General features: G+C 43.0%; 1 protein-coding gene across 1 annotated transcript in view; it reads right to left on the bottom strand.

The window, feature by feature from the left end:
- The window catches only part of Hacd2 (3-hydroxyacyl-CoA dehydratase 2), a 95,171-nt gene extending 75,016 nt beyond the window's left edge, over nucleotides 1-20,155 (bottom strand). The window contains exons 1-2 of the mRNA XM_085685499.2: nucleotides 19,976-20,155; nucleotides 16,469-16,586 (exon numbers count right to left, since the gene is read on the bottom strand). Coding sequence (XP_085541625.1) covers nucleotides 16,469-16,586; nucleotides 19,976-20,130 — 273 coding nt within the window. The 5' untranslated portion in view covers nucleotides 20,131-20,155. The remainder of the gene's footprint in view (nucleotides 1-16,468; nucleotides 16,587-19,975) is intronic.
- Between the last annotated feature and the right edge of the window lie 260 nt (nucleotides 20,156-20,415).

Genomic DNA, 20,415 nt, shown 5'->3' on the forward strand with positions numbered 1-20,415 from the left:
TGCACCTTGGTTTTCTGTCTTCTCTATGTTTTCTGCCACTATTTCTGAGTTCTGAGCCCTGGAGGCAAGAATGTCACAAGACAGACTTTAGCTGAACTATCCCTGATCAGCTCTATGCTTAAAGACTACTTATTTCATTAACGTCCCCAATCCCATGCAGAGAGCAGAGCAGAGGGAGAGAGCCTGGCTTTAAAAACTGAGCTATGCCAAAGTCCCTGCTACCTGAAAAGAGAAGAGAGAAATTTCCATCCATCCAGTCATGTTATCCCTTTCAAAAGACGCCCAGAAAGTCTCAAATGTGTGACTATTACAAGAGAAGCGCAAGCCCCTACTGCACAACTTGGGAAAACGAGAGGACAAATCTAGATTAAAGTGAGGGCTGCAATGAAGGACATGAATGAAGAGCAGCCTTTGAGGAGACAAAGCAGCGTGCATTCTCTTCATGTATGCGACAAGACATCCTGACTGCTCATTAGGACAGGGCACTGTAGGAAAAGATGACAGTAACTTGTGCCACCCTGTTTTCTAGGTCTCCATCCTTTCTCATCACACGTATTTTATAACGCCCCCTTCCTAATGAAACTCACAGCTGACATGACCTACTTACACAAAATTTTCAAAAACTATCCTAACTAATACACAAAGAAGAAATAAGAAGAAAGTAAGTTAATTAAAAATACATATTTCAGTATGTAAATGCTTTTGGACATAAATATGTTACAAAAAGCAGATACAATACTAACTTATAATAAATAAATTTGGATTTAAAAATAAAATGTTCAGAGGCCAGAGAGATGGCTCAGCAGGTGAAGGTCTTGCTGTGTAAGCCAGGCACCCATGCAAGGAGCCCATGGAAAGGCAGGTGGAGGGGCTGACTCCAGTATTCCCTGACTGCCACCATGTGCACTCCTATGTTCACACCCATATAATGATAAATAAAACTTAAAAAATAATAAGAATTTCAGACACTACCCTGAGTAAGAATTAGCAAATACTAACAGAAGAGTCCAAACTAACATGAGAAACAAAACCATCACTAAGGTAAGTAGTAACAGAAACACAGCAGAGCACACAAATGCAATTCCATTTCAGATTAACCAGATCTTATTTACTTATAAATACAACACGAAACTTATCTTGTAGGTTACTCCAAGGAGTCAACTAAGAAAGTACAGAAAACTTATCCTTCTGAAATTCTGGGCCGAGTGTGGAAAAATTTCTTGCACACCATATTCTTTAAATAGTGAAAGGACGGAAAGATAAATTGCGAAAACAAACCATCACCACCTCAGCAAACGACATAAAGAACTTCAAGGGGCAACAACGTAGTTATTGCTAGGTTGGGTCATGTTTAGAAAATTAAAACAGAGTTGGGAAAATAGCTCAGTCAGTAAAGTGCTCACAAGACACCTGAGTTCAGTCTCCAGAACCACACATAAATAAAACAATAAACAAACCAGGCTGGTAATCTAGTACTGATGAGAAGAAAGCCTCACCTACATGGCAAGTTCCAAATTAGTGGGGAAAAAACCAATTAAAAGGAACAACAACAATAAAACCACACACAAAAAAACTAAGGTGGATACCCAAGGTGTTCTCTTGTTTCCAACTTCCACATATTTGTATATACATACACAACCACATAAATAATAACAATAATAATTTTAAAGCCAAAGTTATCTCAAAATAAAACTATTTCACAATTGAAATTTCTTTTTCTTTTCTGTTTTTCGTTTTTCTTTTTTTCTTTCTTTGGTTTTTTGAAACAGGGTATCTCTGTGCAGCCCCAGCTGTCCTAGCACTTGCTTTGTGGACCAGGCTAGCCTCAAGCTCACAGAGATCTGTCAGCTTCTGACTCTCAAGTGCTGAGATTAAAGGCATATGTAATTACTGCCTGGGCCTGAAATTTCTTATCATCACACAGATAACATGAAGTATTATTAGTCTATATTAAAGAAGGTGTTCCCACCTTATTTTATTGAGACAGAGTCTCATAGTATAGCCTTGGCTAGCCTGGAACTTTCTATGCAGACCGGGTTGGTCTTGAACTTACAGAGATCCTCCTGCATGCTGGGTTTAAAGGTGTGCACCACCCAGCCGGAGCTACCCCACTGATTTAATGGCTAAAATCTGAGTAACAACCCCAACATTTCTGGGCTGTAACAACACAAGCCCTCTGAAACCTTCTCTGTAAGTATGCACGCTAGGAGTGCCAAAGCTCTTCCAGACACAACACAATGTGAGAGAAAACAAATTATTTTGAGGTAGTATCTTTATTTCATATTAGCTTTTTCCTTCAAATTGATGGTGTCAGCACACAGAATTCTAAAGACAATCGCCCAAGATTATAGCTGCCTGTCTACCCAAACACCGACCTAGATATTGTAGGATAGAAATTTTGCAAATATAATTAAAATGACAATTTATTTAATATTTGTTTATTTATAGATAATACCTCACTCTGTAGCCCAGGCTGGCCTGGAACTCACAATATAGCTACCTGGTCTAGAACTTATGGTAATCCTCCTGCCTCAGCTCCCTAGTTGTTGTGACTATAGGCATGGGCCACCGTACCTAAGTCAACTGATCTTAGGGTACAGAGATGATTTTGGTGGACACAACCCAATCATAAGCACACTTTAAGAGTTTTCTAGCATGCATGTGACCTTGGGTTTGAGTCTCAGAACTGGAAAGAGAACAAGAATCTTCTGTAGCAGGTTGTCACAGGGAAATCAATGACACTCAAAAAACACAGATTCAATATAGCATGCTTAGAGGCTGAAGGGGCTGTGTGTAAGGACTGCAGAGTAAAGATATTTTGTTTGTAATCTAATAAATGAAGATTGCTTGAAGATCAGAGGGCAGAGCTAAGCCACTAGTTAGCCATATAGGCCAGGCAGTGGTGGCATGGCACATACCTTTAATCCCAGCAGTAGGGAGACAGAGGCAGATGGATCTCTGTGAGCTCAAGGCCACTCTGGGCTACGTGAGATTGATCCAGTCTAAAAAGAGAAACAGAGCCAGGCAGTGGTGGCCTGCTCACACCTTTAATCCCAGTATTTGGGAGTCACACACCTTTAATCCCAGCACTAGGAAAGAGGAGACAGAAATGGATATAGGTGGGCAGAGAGAGGGATATAAAGCAGGAGGAGATAGGAGCTCAGATGCAGTCTGAGGATTCATAGAGACAGACGCAGTCTGAGGATCTGTATAGACAGACACAGTCTGAGGATTTCGTCTGAGGATTTGTAGAGACATTATCGCCCCTTTGGTCTGAGCATTGGTAGAGGTTAAGAACTCTAGTGGTTGGTCACTCTGCTTTAAAGCTCTGATCTTCAGCATTAACTGACTCTAGGTTTTTATTATTAAGACCAATTAGAATTTGTACTACACTGCAGAATAGTTCCTGAGTGACGAATGGCTGCCAGCCAACAGCTAACTAGGAAACAAGAACCCTGAGGACATCCTCTAGCCTCCCTGATACTTAATTTCAGTCTTGTGAGTCCCTGACCAGAGAATCCATGGGCTTTAGCTTCTAACTTACAGAACTGGAAGCTGAGTGAGTGCTGCTGCAAACTGCTGACTGTAAGGGGTGCAGCAGCCAAGCCTACAGCAAAGCTCTAAGCCTGTTCTCTAACATCCTGTGGAGGTTTTTAATATTAGTATATACTACAAGAGGTTAGCCTGGGGAGATGGGGAGATCAGGCAGAACAAATCTTTATAGAGTTGGACTCTTTCACACACCATGGCATATCAAGTGAGCACTGTCCCTAGCGACTGTGACAATGAAGACACCCTTATAATTTCCCTCCTTCTAGGATAGTGGTTCTCAACCTTCCTCGTGCTGCAACTCTTTAATATAGTTCCTCATGTTGTAGTGACTTCCAATCACAAGATTATTTTCGTTGCTACTTCAACGAAAAACTGTAATTTTGCTACTGTTATGAACTATAATGTAAATATCTGTGTTTTCCAATGATCTTAAGTAATCCCTGTGAAAGGGTCGCTCAACCTACAAGAGGGGTTACAACCCACAGGTTGAGAACCGCTGTCCTAAGAAGTGCCAGTGCTCTGGAATCCATAGATTAAAATCACTGGACTAGAAGACGCATACCTGTAAATTCAAGTTTCTGTTCCACTGGCTCAGTTGGTAGAGCATGAGACTCTTAATCTCAGGGTCATGGGTTTGAGCGCCACGTTGGCACCAGGATGTTGCTACAAATATTTTCTGCCCTGCTGGTCCCCCTGGACTGGGTTTTCTCAGCAGCCTGGGGATGTGGCAGCCTGTCCTAACATGATGACATTGTGTAATTGCCTGCTAAATTACAGTGACACTGCCCCCAAAGTGCTCAGACCTGTGTAATAATTCACACACTAACTCCCCTGTGATGGCTAAAGAAATTTAATATGGTACCAGGCAACCCTTAAGGGCTGTTGACTTTTGCCCTGGAATGCCTATGAGACCCCAGTGGCCTGAAGATGCATTAAGAATAGGATAATGGTGTTCCTGCTTTCTGCTTTGCAAACCTACTTAACACTCTGGGACTGGGATGAAGTGGTCTTTTTATTACTATACAATGGGGAAAAGAAATAACTGGGGGAAGTGGAACAATTTTCTTGCCTAGTGGTATAGGAGGGTCTTCTTTATATGCGTTGCTTTCATTGGTTAAATAAAGAGACTACCTTGGCCTTTTGATAGGACAGCAACTTAGATAGGTGGGGAAGACAGGACTGGATGCTGGGAGAAAGCAGAGTTAGGCAGACGCATGGCTCATCTCTCCGGGATGGACGCTGGTTAGACTCATGCTGGTAAGCCACAGTCAAGTGGCAATACAGATTATTAGAAATGGGTTGAATCAATATGTGAGAGTTAGCCAATAAGAGGCTAGAACTAATGGGCCAGGCAGTGTTTAAATGAATACGGTTTCCGTGTAATTATTTCGGGTAAAGCTAGCTGGGAGTCGGGCGGCAGCCTGCGCTCCTTTTTACAACAGCCCAGCTATGAATTCCATAGATAACTGTAATGGACACCTTGCTATCCACCTTTACAAACCTCTTCTTTACCCCCATTTAGCATGGAATACTGTTTGGCTCTAAGGCCATTGTTTTTCTGCTAGCAGTAAGAATAAACTCACTTAATCTAAATTTGAGTTGAGTCTAAGTCTTTGGCCTTTCCCAGAGGATTCAAATGCTACAATATCTACCAACCAAAATATACACTGGTTTTGGTTTTAAATTTTAACTTCAGTATCAAATGCCATCTTGTATAATGGCTATTTAGAAATACCCTTTTGAAAAAGTTCCTATGATTTGAACTGAGGAAATTTTGTGAGTTATCAACAAACCTTTCCAATTTCACTTAAAAATATTTTGTTATTTAATGTGCATGGATGTTTTGCCTTAAGTTATGTCTGTGTACTGTATGCACACCTAGTACCAAAAGAGGGCCCCAGATTCCCTGGAACTCTAGTTACAAATGACTGTCAGTCACCATGTGGTTGCTGGAAATCAAACCTAGGTCCTCTGAAAGAACAGTCAGTGCTCCTAACCACTGAACCATTTTAATTTCAGTTAAGAAAATAACAGTAAAACACTCACACAGAATTTAACAAGTCTCAAGGCGAACAGGAACCCATGTGGGAGGATAAGAACCTGACCAGCCCAGTACGGGTCAGGTATGCACACCTGCTTCAACTGGCTATGGTTTAAGAAAAGGAGTCTTTGGCAAGGGATGCAGTTGCTGTGAGTTCAGTCTCAAGAACAGAGAAAACTTCCAGACAGGACAAAATTCTGAGCTGGGTAACTCAATCATGTCTACTATAGTTGTCTATAATTAATTGTGTACATTAACTAAAATTTGATTCAATTTGGAAAATAAAATACCATGTACAGATAATCTCATTTTACTTTAAACCTATGCATATACCATGTAATCTTTTCCCCCAGTGCTGAGGACCAAATCCAGGGTCTCATACATGCTAAGTAGGTACTCTACCACTGAGCTATACTCCCAGCCTTAACATGTAGTCTCGAGGGACAGACACCAAACGTGACAAGCAATTCTGAGGATGGAGCATATGAACAATATGCATCACCTCCTTCACCATCTTCCATCCAGTGAATATATACAGCATTTACTGTTAGAAGGAAGAGCTTCTCTCTCTTTGGGTGGCCAAGAGCAGGGTTTCTGCCAAATCCTACCGGTCTTTCTCCACCTTTTAATTTATTTACTCAGGAAAAGCGGATGACTCATCCTGGTGTCAAATTGGCAGGAATAAATAGGGTGTGTTGAACTCAGTCTAACCCACAATTCCATAAAGTGCCTTGTGTGGAGGGAGACCAGTAGGGCAGGGAGAGGAAGAGGGGTGCAAGCGACCACTGTGTGTGTGATACACATATGTGAAAATGTATAGTGAAATCTATCATCTTCTACAATGAATGTGTTCATAAAAGTTCTTGAAAAAAGAACCCTGGTTCTCATGGATTTTTCCAGGTCAACTTGGCTGCTACCACCTGTGATGCAGTGTGTGAAGTCACTTCTGGGGTTCAGTGAGGGATGAAAGCATGTTTTCCAGTCTAGCCTTCACTACACAGGCTACTTCTAACATTCTCAGGCAACTCCTTTTCAAATGTTTAGAATCTAAGCAAAAAAACAAAACGAAATATTTACTGATCACCTTCAGAGACACCAAGTGTTTTTCCAAAATCCTTTTACATCCTTGAAGGAGAAAACAAGTGAAATTTCCCTAATTGCTAATATTTTCTCGTTGTTCTTAATTTCACCATCTTGTAGCACTATAGTGACTAATTATTTGCTTATATTTCATTTTCTGAGAGTAAAGTGCTAAAGTTTCACGGAACTTAAGATTGGGAGGTAATTTAATACAGTGTGTTAACTGCTCACAATAAATTGAGGCTCAAGAGAAAGAGGGTCACCGTGCTAATCAATGACAAAAACTGTCTTAGGGCTAAGATTCGTGTCTGCAGTGTTTGCATACACAGCATGACGAATCTTAGACTCCATTTTCACTTCTCAAGCACTTCTGCCAGCCTTTCTACACATTTTGATTCTCTGTTCAGATAAACATTTACTCATCAAATGATCTCCCATGTTCCTGCTAGAGACACACTGAACTCCTAATCTCTGCTTGTTGTGAAATCAGCTTTAGCTTATGCTGGGATCTTCCTCTTGCCTTCTTTCCCTCCTCCCCCTCTGCCTGCTCCTCTTTTGACACAGTCCTACTACTTAGCCAAGGCTGGCCTCAAACTCCCAGGCTTCCAGACTCAGCTGGGATTACAGTTATGTACCACCATGCCCATCTAATCTCAGCTAGCTTTTCTTTTCTCTTTTTCTCTCCACTCACTTTTTTGTGGCAATGGAGTTGAAACCAGGGCCTCACATATGCTATGCAAGAGCATTTACTATGCTCTCTGTCTATCGTCTTGTAAGTTTATAGTAATTCTCCTGTCACACACAGTTTTTTCTAAAGATTTATTTATTTCTATTTTCTACATATGAGTGTTTTGCCTCCATGTCTGTTTGTCTACCATGTGCATGCCTGGTGTCCACAGATGCCAGAAGGGGCATTAGATCACCTGGAATTGGAGTTAGACCGTTGTGAGCAAGGTGGATTGTGGGTGCTGGGATCCTGGATTCTCTAGAGGAGCACTGAAGCCATCTCTGAAGCCCCTCCCATTCTCACTTTCCACTTTGATAGGTTCTGTACAGCAAATGCAGATCTCAGGTACGTTTCCATGACCCCAAGCTCTCAAGTTGAGGCTTCAAGACTGAACCCACGAACTACCTCAGCTATTGCGTTCCTTATTCAAAACGGTTTTAATCCTACTTTCTTCACCCATCCTGCTTTATCTCCTATGTTATTACATATAATCATTGTCTTTCAAGATTCATATAAAGAGGTACACAAATGCATACAAAGCACAGAAAGTAGAAGAGGATAGCTCTTACTCAGCACCCCTGCACTCCGCATGGACAGCACTGGCACTGACAATGCCCTTTGAGCCTTTCTCCATCAGAAAACACTCACGCATCTCAGTAATTAGTCTCATTGCTCTAAAGTGATGTAACGTCTACAGCATGTCAGCCCCCTTAGTCAGTCACCACCTTCCTACTTCACTCTGTTCTGGCAGAATAGGAACCAAGTCATGGAATTCCAGGGGATACTTTGCAGTCTGGATCATGGTCTACCTATCCTGGGCTGTGCAGATGCCACTAGTCATACATACCTACCAAAATGGAAACAAAATTTAAAACTTAGTTCTCAGTCCCACCAACCATATCTTCAGGGCTCCATAACCATGTGATTAGTGGCTACTGCATTGGACAATACAGATCTGGAACATTATTAAGCAGATAGTTTAAACACACATAGCTTAAGATTTTATTATTTATGTAACAGCTAAATTGGCTCTCTTCCCAAGCCTGTTGCTTCTGGAGGTGTTAGGATCCCCCACCTGTAGGAAATAGTGCTGTCTCCTTGGGACCTACTGCTCCCGGCCAACATCACGTGGATTTTGTTTCCCAGGAAGGTCCAAGTCTAAGGCCCTAACTCACTTTTACTATTTCATTTCCAAGTTTCTTTTCTTCTAGGAATTAAGATTTTTGATCTAAGTTTAAGAACTTAAAGAGAAATCCAAAAAGAGGAAAAATGTTTTTCCTGGCAGAAGTGCGCCTCTGTGGTGTGCCATAAACTGTCAAAAACCAGACTTTTTCTTCAGAAAGGTCTCTGGATTTTTTTTCTTCACGATTACTTTGAATTACACATTCCAATTTTTCCTATTTTTTGTGGTAGCCTTATTATTCTTTTAAAGGTTTTATGTCTTCGTTCAGTTCTATGGACGCACTGGTTTTAACATTAGTGGTTAATTCAGCGGCTCCACATCTTCACAGACTGGGCCTCCGTTCTAGTACCTTGCACCCACTAGCCAGTTCAATATACTGCATCGTCGTTGTGCCAGGCAGCCTGTGTAGTGTTCTTTTTAGGCCTTACATGGTGAACTCTGCAAAGTTCTCAATGGCTTCTCCTCTGATCTACTTTACCTGGGCTGCTCTATGACTGGGACCTAACTAACTGTCTCATGGTTATTGCCTGTGTCACCACCGTTTCTTACCTGGGCTGCTCTATGACTGGGACTAACTGTCTCATGGTTATTGCCTGTCTTTCCTGCCCTATAGTCACTATCAATAGATTTAGTTTGGGGGGGTGGAATTTGTTTTTTAATTTTAGCACATTCTGTTCTAAAATCATTAGCTTTCTCAGTTCTTTGAGCACTGTATTATTTAACTTCTACTTGCTTGAGTTGTCAAGCAATGACACCTGTGTGGGTGGGTCTTCTTCCCTACAGACTCCCTCCTCCTGTCAAATGTTGTGACACTGCTTACATCTAGGCTCGTTTCTCCTATCAGTTCTCACATCGTTTCTGAAGCTGGTTTTTCTGGGCTTTGTTGCTCAACAAGTTTGTACTAGATGTCTTCACCTGACTGGCTCTGCTAGCCCTCCCAAACTCTTCTAGATCTGTTCTCTTAAAAGCAATCTTCAGAACAGAGGGAATATAACAAGTGCATGTAGATTGGTTCAAATGCCCCTTTAAGACATAAAACTGCTATTGGAAAACCAACAGGTTCCCACAAAAAACAAAAACAAAACAACAACAAAACCCTGGCCTTTTGTGAACCATCCCCACACCAGTTCACAGAAGCAAACCTGACTGGTAGGTGCCTGAAGCATACAGCTCTATTAGTAAAACACAGGAAATAGGCAAGATTTGAGCCACAGGGCCAGGGGCGGGAGCTGGGAGCTTTTTTCTTAAAGACATATGGATTAAGAGTGCCCTCTACATAAAAAGCATTCAAAACCATCTCCTATTCCATCTGAAGGATGGAGTAGGCAAGAAGACTCTGACAAGATACAGAGGTAGAGCAAGAATTGCTACCAGGGTTTCAATATCTGGCAGAAGTTGTCTGCGGTCCTTCACAGCCCTCCAGAACTAAGTCTGCCACTTTGAACCCAGCAATAGGTAAGCTCTTAGGAAAGGTAAGAAATGAGCCTGTATATTTCCCCTTATCATCGATAAGGGCTCTACACAGTAGAAGATCTGGAGGACAGTGAGACATAAAAGAGTTGTTGTGGGCCACTGGGCCAGAAGGACAGAGGCAGACAAATGAGGTACATAGCAATCTCCACGGTTTGTACCAGCCCAACAGGTCTGTGCAAACAATCTCATCCTGCTGGAGAGCTCACTTTCAGTCCTGGGCCACAGTCAACATATACTCCTATTTTAACCAAACGCATGCAGGAACCCAACTTTACTCAGAAGTCATTTTAAACTGCCATTCTGGCCCAGTCTACAGGTGCAGGTCCACTGTCTTCACTCCTGAGAACGAGACAGCAGGGCCTCGAGCTCACTGCATGGTTGGGCTACAAAGGGGATTTAAGAGCAGCCTGGGCAACTTAACAAGACACTATCTCAAAAATGAAAGTTTTTTCCCCTGAACTATGTACTATTAGTGGGGAGCACATATGTATGGAGGTCAGAGGACAGTGGGGACACATATGTGTGGAGGTCAGAGGACAGTGGGGACACATATGTGTGGAGGTCAGAGGACAGTGGGGACACATATGTGTGGAGGTCAGAGGACAGTGGGGGCACATATGTGTGGAGGTCAGAGGACAGTGGGGGGCACATATGTGTGGAGGTCAGAGGACAGTGGGGGCACATATGTGTGGAGGTCAGAGGACAGTGGGGACACATATGTGTGGAGGTCAGAGGACAGTGGGGGGCACATATGTGTGGAGGCCAGAGGACAGTGGGGAGCACATATGTGTGGAGGTCAGAGGACAGTGGGGGGCACATATGTGTGGAGGTCAGAGGACAGTGGGGGGCACATATGTGTGGAGGTCAGAGGACAGTGGGGGGCACATATGTGTGGAGGTCAGAGGACAGTGGGGGGCACATATGTGTGGAGGTCAGAGGACAGTGGGGGGCACATATGTGTAGAGGTCAGAGGACAGTGGGGACACATATGTGTGGAGGTCAGAGGACAGTGGGGGGCACATATGTGTGGAGGTCAGAGGACAGTGGGGGGCACATATGTGTGGAGGTCAGAGGACAGTGGGGACACATATGTGTGGAGGTCAGAGGACAGTGGGGACACATATGTGTGGAGGTCAGAGGACAGTGGGGGCACATATGTGTGGAGGTCAGAGGACAGTGGGGACACATATGTGTGGAGGTCGAGGACAGTGGGGACACATATGTGTGGAGGTCAGAGGACAGTGGGGACACATATGTGTGGAGGTCAGAGGACAGTGGGGACACATATGTGTGGAGGTCAGAGGACAGTGGGGACACATATGTGTGGAGGTCAGAGGACAGTGGGGACACATATGTGTGGAGGTCAGAGGACAGTGGGGACACATATGTGTGGAGGTCAGAGGACAGTGGGGGCACATATGTGTGGAGGTCAGAGGACAGTGGGGGCACATATGTGTGGAGGTCAGAGGACAGTGGGGACACATATGTGTGGAGGTCAGAGGACAGCTCTGTGGAGTCAGTTCTCTTCTTCCGTCATGTGGGCTCCAGGGAATGAGCTCAGGTGCCTAGGCTTGTGCAGCAAATGCCTTCACCCAATGAGCCTTCTTGCCTGTCCAATAAAAAGTTTTTGTTTATTTGTTTTTTTAAGGGAGGGCTAGAGATATAACACAGTAGTACAATGTTGATTTACCTAGCATGATGAAATGCTAGGTTCAACCCCAGTTGAACCAAAAACCAAAGCAAGATTAAAAAAAACAAACTACCATGACTGTAACATCAACCAAGTATTTGTTTGTGTACAAGGAGTTGAACCTCGGACTCTACCACACACTACAATCTCTGCTCAGACAAATAGAAAAAGTCTGCCTTATCAATGACTACCACGAAACAAAGCAAAAGTAAGAAGGAACTGACCCACACACAGCACATTTAGACAAATAGCATTTTAAACCAAGATATAATTTACAAGACGACAAAATCCACCCCATGACACTAGAACATTTTTATCCCTTTAAAAGAAAACCCTCTACCCATTAACAGTCAATTCTCGGCCTCTACAGACTGGCGTCCTGAACATTTTATGCAAAGGAGTCACATTATCTGTTGACCTTTTGTGTCTGCCTTCTTTTTACACAGTGTGTTTTCATGATTTAGCCAGGGTGGACATGCCACCAACAATTTGTGTTTCTGATATCTACACATCACATTTTGTTATCTATGAATAGCATTTTAAAAAATATGTTGGCGCTGCTTATGTTAATCAGCACAGAATTACTCAAGATTTGATCCAAGGTGCAACATATACCATTTTACACTGGTCAACTTATAAATCATATTATAGCCAGATACAGTGGTGTGTGTTTGTAGGTCCAGTGCTTTGGAAAGCTACAACAGAGGATTGCTTAAACCCACAATGGGGAGACCAGCCTGGAAAATATGGGAAAACATCCTTACTTAAATCCTAAAACAAAACTCATAGCTAAATAAAATATTAACTATTATATGTAATAATATATATTATCACATATTATACATAATAAAATACAAGATATTTTCATTTTGCTGAGGGTCTTGTGAAAAGTTTAGTAAAATACTTCCCGCCTTTATCCGGAATCTTACTCTAAAGACTGTCCCTTTCCTCCTGTCTTTCTGGATAATTACTACAGCCTCGATCCCTGTCTATAGAGGTGACCAGTCCAGGATGCACAACTGATTCAAGCTGTATCTATTAGCTCCTCACTACAAACACAGACCAAGACTCTGCTTCTAGCTAGCTGTCCTCATCTTGGTTGGAAGAGCTACATTAGGAGTCTAACAGTTACCGTCACCTGGCACACAGAAACAGAAAACTAGTCTGCAGACAGAGAAGAACAGCAGACGTAAGCAAGGGAGCAAGAACACCTGAACGACTCTAGCCGTTCCTACGGCCCAGCTACATTCCTGCCTTGGACTTTCTAAAATACTTCTAATAAGTTCCTCTTGATGATTAAGTGAGGAAGTTTCTATGATCTCCAGCCAACAGCCTTCCTACAATTACCTACCCAACAAGACTGTAGGCTCCTAATTTTTTTTTCCTGTAGAGTGACTCCCAGGCCTTGTGCATGCTAGATGAGTATACTGCCACAAAGCCCCTCCCTAGGCCTTAAGTTAGTTCCTTTTTAGTAAGGGTTCAATTTTCACAGTACTCATTAACCAAACACTTAAATTAATACCTGTAGAATAATTTGGAAATTTATCCATTAAAAAAACACTCGAATGTTCTTGGATAAGTAGGTTTCTATCAATCTTACTGAAATTCCTTACCAGTGGGTTGGCAGCATAGCTCAGTGTTAAAAGTATTAGCCTGGTATGTGTGTGCAAGGTCGTGGGTTCAACCCCGAGTACCCCACCTCCACACACACAAAAAGACCAATATCGTGTACCACCAATTCAATGTATCCATTGTGCAAAAATAAACAAATAAATCTCTTCAGAAAGTAGATTATTTTGAGTTTTATTTTGTTTTGGTATCCCACATCACTGCATGACCATTTGGGCTTGCTTAGTAAATGCTTCTAAGTCCTTTATATATTCCTAAGAAGAGTTGAAATTTCTTAGGAACAACTAACTTCTATTTTCTTTTAAGCCAAAATTCCCAAAGGCCCCACGGAAGAACATCCATCAGTACACAAATAAATGAGTAGCTAACTTATCTAGATTAATTTTCTCATCCTGTTAATGGGATACAGTAATTAACCAAGCTGCACACACCTAGCGATTATACAAAGCTTGCTGTGCATGTGATAAAACCCTTCTTAGGCACTGCACATAAGTGTGTTTGTGCAGGCGCTCTCCACAGCCACTACGGACCTCTGCAATGGTCACCTGTTTGTTTTTATAAGTCAGAGCTTCATCACACACAGTTCTTTTTTACTATCTCTTTCTTCTGAGGGGTGGGTAGCTCGAAAGACTTTTCCATTTTAGGGCAGAGTCTTTTCCTAAAACCAAATCCAGGACTTGTCATGTAATAAGATTTTAGTGGAGACTGACAAAGACAAAGCAAAAAAAAAAAAATTAATTTCTTAAATTCCTATTAAAAATTCAACAGAGATGAACAGGCCAACCATCCTTCAAAGTCTTAAGACTTGGCTCTGGAGTGAATTCTATAACGCACTATTTAATTTACTTACCTTCCCTAAGATATCACATATTTACATTTTTAAAATTATATTTGTACATTACAAAATCTTCAAGGAAATCCCCTTAAAATCACTGACGTGTTCAACCCTGAGTAAGCCCTCCGATGTCAAGCACAGAGGCAGTTTCTGACGGCCCTGATCTCAGATGTGTGTCTCTGTAACTGAGGGAACTGTGTGACAAGGTGACAAGAGACTACGATAAGTATCACTTATCTCTTCCCCATTTCAGGAAACCCCAGCTCTAGGCTTAAAATGACTCACACTAGAGTCTGCTGTGGAACAGAATATTAGCTTAACTATACAAAGATGTGTTGCATTTGTGTTGCAGAACAATTGCTTACCTATATAAAGATGTGTCATATTTGTTTATGCGGCATTTATTTAACTATGTAAAGGTGTGTTGCTATTTCACCTTGCCTGCCTATGGCACCTGACTGGTTAAAAAAAAAAAAACCTGAACAGCCAATAGCTAAGCAGAGGAGGGGGCAGGCAGGGGCTGGTGGGGGCTGGCAGCCAGCCAGAGAAAAGCAAAAAAGCAGGATGGACAGTATGTAAACAGATAAGGTAAATGAGCCTCACAGCAGCACATAGATTAACAGAAATGGATAATTTAAATGAAAAAAAAAAGCTAGAAAAAAGTCTAAGCTAAAGCCAAACATTCATAATTAATAATAAATCTCCATGTCATGATTTGGGGACTGGCAGTCCAAGAAAGCCTACTACAAGAATCTGTTGGTTTTCTTGGACTCATACTGTTTGGGCAGGAAGAAACTAGAAATCGGCTTTAGCCTAACTCTTTTCCAAATCAAAAAAGGTGAACAAGGGATAAAAGATGAATCCACAGCCCAGCTGGAGTAGGTGCTCAGGGGATGCTCAAGTCACCACAGCATCCCTGATAGGTCCGAAGTCGAGAGTGCTTACTTTAAAGCAGCAGCAGCAGCTATGACTTTCTGCTTTTAAAAGTGAGTGTGAGAACCGGAGAGCTTCAACATCTTTCCCTAGTTGGTGTTTTTAAAGTCATGCTGGGTTTGCCCTGGAGAATGAGGGGAATAAAACTGAGCATCATGCCCTCTATACTACCCAAAGGTTCCCACTACAGTAACTATGTAGCTTTTGGTTTGTATGACCCTCAGCCCCTCTTTCCACTACCAAAATCTATAATTCTATAATCCATTGGCCAGAAGAGCAGGCACACACTCTACGCCTGCTGATCAAGTTGGTATAAACAGGGCCAAACAGAACCCTTCCTAGAACTATATCTGAAACAGCCGCTCAGAAAAACTAAGCCCTTCCCACCACATAAAGGATGTCTACAGTAGCAGAGCCTAAGAGAAACAGAGTTCTAATGTCAAATCACTGGTTCTCAGTCCCAATCTGGTTCCCTTTATCTTGTAAGTTAACATTTTATCTTTTTAAAACATTACTTTACTAACTTATTTTTATCAGTGTTTTTCCACATTCTTTGGGGTCAAAAGAGGGCCTCAAATTACTTGGAACTAGTTACTGACAGTTGTAATCCACCATGTGGGGGCTGGGGATCGAACTCAGGTCTTCTGGGAGAGCAGTCAGGACTCTTAATTGCTGGGCCATCCCTCCAGCCCAAAACTTTGTATATCTATCAGCTTCAGACCAAAAGATTCCTTTATTCTTAAAATTCTTTGAGTTGGATTTTTTTTCTGTCAGACCTAACTCAAAAGTCCAATTATACTTATAACCCAAACTACATCGATTCAGCAGAGAGGATCAAGAAAAACACAGAACCACGAGCTGCACTGAGAATCTCTACTGTCTGTCCTTCAAAGCCTTAGTTAATTATTTTAAGTTTAGATGCCTTTGGACAGGTTCTGCTGTGTCTCCCACCTATCACTAATATATCTGCCAGCACCCACCATTCCTGCTGTAACAATCCCTGTTACACGGGCCCTGAAAGTATGCGCTTGTCAACACTTCACAAGGGCATTCCTAGAATTTCTCAAAATCTTAGTATAAGCTTATGTCATTTGATTTCCTATAAAAGCTGGATAGAAAATATATTTCAAGCAATACATTAAGTGGAATTTTAATTTTTTTAGAATTTCAAAGACAGTTGAGGTGCTGATTTCATAAAACAAAATTTCTAAATTTTGTTTGCAAAATCCAACAAGGACAAGGCAATTTCAATATGTTTTATCATAATAACAGTATGTTTTCTACTTTATAGTATTTGAAATTAGCAACAAAAATCTCAAACATACCTCCAGTAAGGCTCCTGTCTGGAAGAATTTCAAAGGCTTTTCTATTGAGTAATAAAGACTGTGGTAGCTGCCCTTAGCCAGGTATGCTCTCACAAACCCAACTGCTATCACCAGCCACCTAGGAAAAAAGAGAGCACAATTAGGAGAGAGAACAAAGAGTAAGGTGGAAGATAATAAAAAGGTATGGTAAAAGCACAAAGCACAGCTTGTTTTTAAAAACAACAACAACAACAACAACAAAAAGGATTCTAGATTTATCAAATGTTATGGTTTGACTCTACTAGTGGTTCTCAACCTGTGGATCAAGACCCCTTTGAGGGTCAAATAACCCATTCATAGGGATCTCCTAAAACCAATGGAAAACACAGGTATCCATTATGATCCGTAACGATAGCAAAATTATAGTTTGAATTAGCAATAAAAATAATTTTATGGCTGGGGGTCACCACACCATGAGGAATTATATGAAAGAGTCACAGCATCAGGAAGGCTGAGACCCACTGCTCTAATGCCACTATCCTGCTCCACACCTATGTGAAGTGCACAGTCCCCAGAGAAACACTCTTGGGAGGAAGGAGGTCAACCTTTAAGACGTGAGACCTAGTGAGAAGTCTTTATGTCACTGGGGACATGCCCTGAAAGAGGACTGTGAGATCCCGGCCCTTTTTACTCTTTTGTGGCATGGTCACAAGGTGAACAGTTTTGTTCCTGATTTATCACTTGACCAACACAAGGAGATCCTTCAGTTGTGGGATGGATCCTCCACAACTGTGCGCCCAAACAAAACTTTCTTCCTCGCAAGTGAATTACTTCAAGTGTGGTATAAAAGTGATGGGCGCACTGACTATAACTCACAAAGGCCAAGTTGTAGCACAAATAGGTGTTAGCATACTGTTAAAAGAAAATTAAATAGTTTAGCATACTGTTAAAAGAAAATTGCACGGTGGCACCTCACTCATCTGGAACTTGACTCTTCGGCAAATGTGTCTGCTGAGGACAAGGTCAATATAAACGGAATACGCTAAGAAGGTCTTTGTGCAGTTAAATCAGATCCCAGAAAAGTCTAAAGGGGAACAAAGGGTTCGATTTTAATCGTTTTGTGCTGTTAAAGTACCTTTAATAATAATATTAAGACTGGAAAATATTTCAAACTATTTTCACAAGAGTCTCAGTGGGGACATGCCCATATATAATCTTTCTTATCTAAATTGCCAATGAAATATGAATAAAAGTTGCCTTTGAAAAAGAATAGTTTTAAATTTCCCAAAACCAAATGAGAAGAGAGATCAATAGGCTTATTGATTAGAATAACATGAAACAAGAAGGCGCAGGAACATACAGCTGCGAACATTATTGTTCTGCTCAACCTCCCTTCTCAAAAATAAACATCCGGCCCTGGTATTCCTTGTTAAATTCCATAATGAAGCAAAAGTAACTCTGTCATTAAGGCACATCTCAGAGACAACAGTTGAATTTAACTAAATTGACACACTCTATACCTACAAACTATCACAGAAGGGTTTAGAATAGAAGAAATGAATTCCTTACTGGTAGAACTGGTCAGACTCCTGTTATAAATTCATGCTCAGGTTTATTATCAGTATTAGGCATAACTTCCCTCTCAAAATCCCAACTTCTCTTCCTGGTTTAAGATCTCACTCCTCATTCTTATCTCAAGCTCATCACCCAGGAAAAGACGTTCCTTCTTCCTCAGAGAAGCAATGCAATACGTCTACTAACACCTTTGCTAGTACAGGAACTTCACACACGAGCACATAGAGATTTCTGAATAGCCTAAAAAAAAAAATCACTCTAATTGATCTGGGGGCATTTATGCGAAAGACAACTTGGATCTGCAATAGTTTTTCACTAACCTGAGTTTAGATTCAGGGATTCTGAGAACTTGTATATGATCTTATGCAAGTTACAACTTCTTAAAGTCTATGTTTCTTTTTTTCTTTCTTTCTCTCCCCCGCCCCCCACAGGGTTTCTGTGTGTAGCCCTGGCTGGCCTTGAACTCGGAGATAGACCGTGCCCATCCTGAGCCTATGTTTTAACACCCCCATTTCTAATCTAGCAATAAGCCTACCACCCTCCCAGCCTATTTCTTCATTCAAAAGCAACATACTAACTATAAATCTATAACATCTGTGTAAGTGTATATTAGCATGTGCTAATAACAACATCTGAAGGAGATACAAAAATTAGCTGATTTAAAAGTAAGGTGATCTGGGTGGAACAGCACTGGATGTATGTCTTTGTGTGTATTTTAAAATTTGAACCCTGCCAACCTATCTCCTACTCTATAAAACAATTAAAGCTGGACTTTCAATATACAGTCCATAATTCTTTTCTGTATATTTGAAAGTTTTATCTAAACATTAGCCGGGGATGGTGCATGCCTTTTAATCCCAGCAGTCGGGAGGCAGAGGCAGGCAAACCTCTGTGAATTCAGGGTCACCCTGGTCTACAAGAGCTAGTTCCAAGACAGGCTCCAAAGCTACAGAGAAACTTGGTCTCGAAAAACCAAAAAGAAAGACAAAAAGAAGAAGAAATTGTTGGGGAAAAATGGTTATAGTGCTAGGGATATAGCTCAGGTGGAGTGCAAACAAGCAGGCCCTAGGTTCAATCCCAGGACCACTAAACAAACAAACGAAGGCTTGCTAGGGAGTCAAGCACAGGCCCCTAATCCAGTAGTCAGAGGACTGAGGCAGGAGGATCACAAGTTCCGGACCAGGCAAAACTACATAATGAGCTCTAGTCTTAAAAAACAAGGGAAACGGGAAGGGGAAAGAAGTAAGGGAAAGTAAGAAAATGTGCTTTACAACTTAGAAATTGCCTAACAAATCATATTGGGATCCACCTCACCAAAGCCACCAGATTGCGAAACTGGATTCACCTCGCCAGTTCCCCCTCACTGAAAAAACCAGAGGCCCAGAGACAGCAGCAGATTCATTCAGAGTCGCACAGCAAGTTGTGTGAGAACTAGAAGTAAAACCCTGCTATTATTAGGGGGCAGACCGAAAGAGGGTAAAGTCCTTTCGAGGGTCCATTCCCTCCCAACCTCAACTTGGCCCAGTCCTCCCTAGAAAGTCTAAATCCGTCCATCGGACAGCTCCGACTTGGGTGGCTGGTCAGAAACTTTGAACTGTTCCTACTCCCTCCGAGATGCAAAGCTCTGCCTGGATTTTGAAAACGACCGCTGAAATGAATGATCGCCGCGGCCATAGCCGCTTCCACGCCGCGGCTCGTGACCGGTCAGCCGGGCTGGCCTCCGCTCCGCTTCCCTCCGCCCCGAGCCGCACCTGTGGCCGCCCCAGCGAGGCCCCGGCCGGGCAGCCCCGGGCCAGCCTTCCCCGCATTCTGCCGAGCCCGCGCCGAGCCCGCACCGAGCGAGCACCGCGGCGGCCCCGGGGGCGGGTTCCCACTCCTGGCCGCGCGCGCGGACCGCACGGCGCCCGGCCGCAGAGCTCGCTCCCCGCCTCCCCGCGCTCGCCCCAGCCTCACCCGGCCGTCATCACCACATTGTAGATGACCAAGTACGCCGTGGCCAGGGGCCCGGGGCCCTTCTTCTTCCGCGGGCCGCTGCCTTCGCCGCCTCCGGCTCGGCCACTGCCGCCCCCATTCCCCTTGGTCGCCGCAGTCGCCGCCACTGCCGCCATGTCAAGCGCCCGCAGCCCGCTCTGCTCGCTCGCCGGCGCGCGTGCACCTCAGCCCCGACCGGGTGCTGCGAGGGGGCGGAGGGAGGGACGGAGAGGAGGCGGGGCCGCGGCGCGGGGCGGAGCCGGGACAGCGCCCACGGAGGCCGCCATCTTGGATGAGGGCAAAAAGAAAAAAGTCCCAGACGCTCCCGCCTGTCGGCTCGTCGCCGTAACCGCGGCCACCTTGGATGGGGGTCATTCCCTCCCCACTTCCGGCACGCTGCCCGTGTCGGCGTCCAGTGCCAT

The sequence above is a fragment of the Myodes glareolus genome, chromosome 2, assembly GCF_982192425.1.
Source record: "Myodes glareolus chromosome 2, mMyoGla1.1, whole genome shotgun sequence".
NCBI lineage: Eukaryota > Metazoa > Chordata > Mammalia > Rodentia > Cricetidae > Myodes > Myodes glareolus.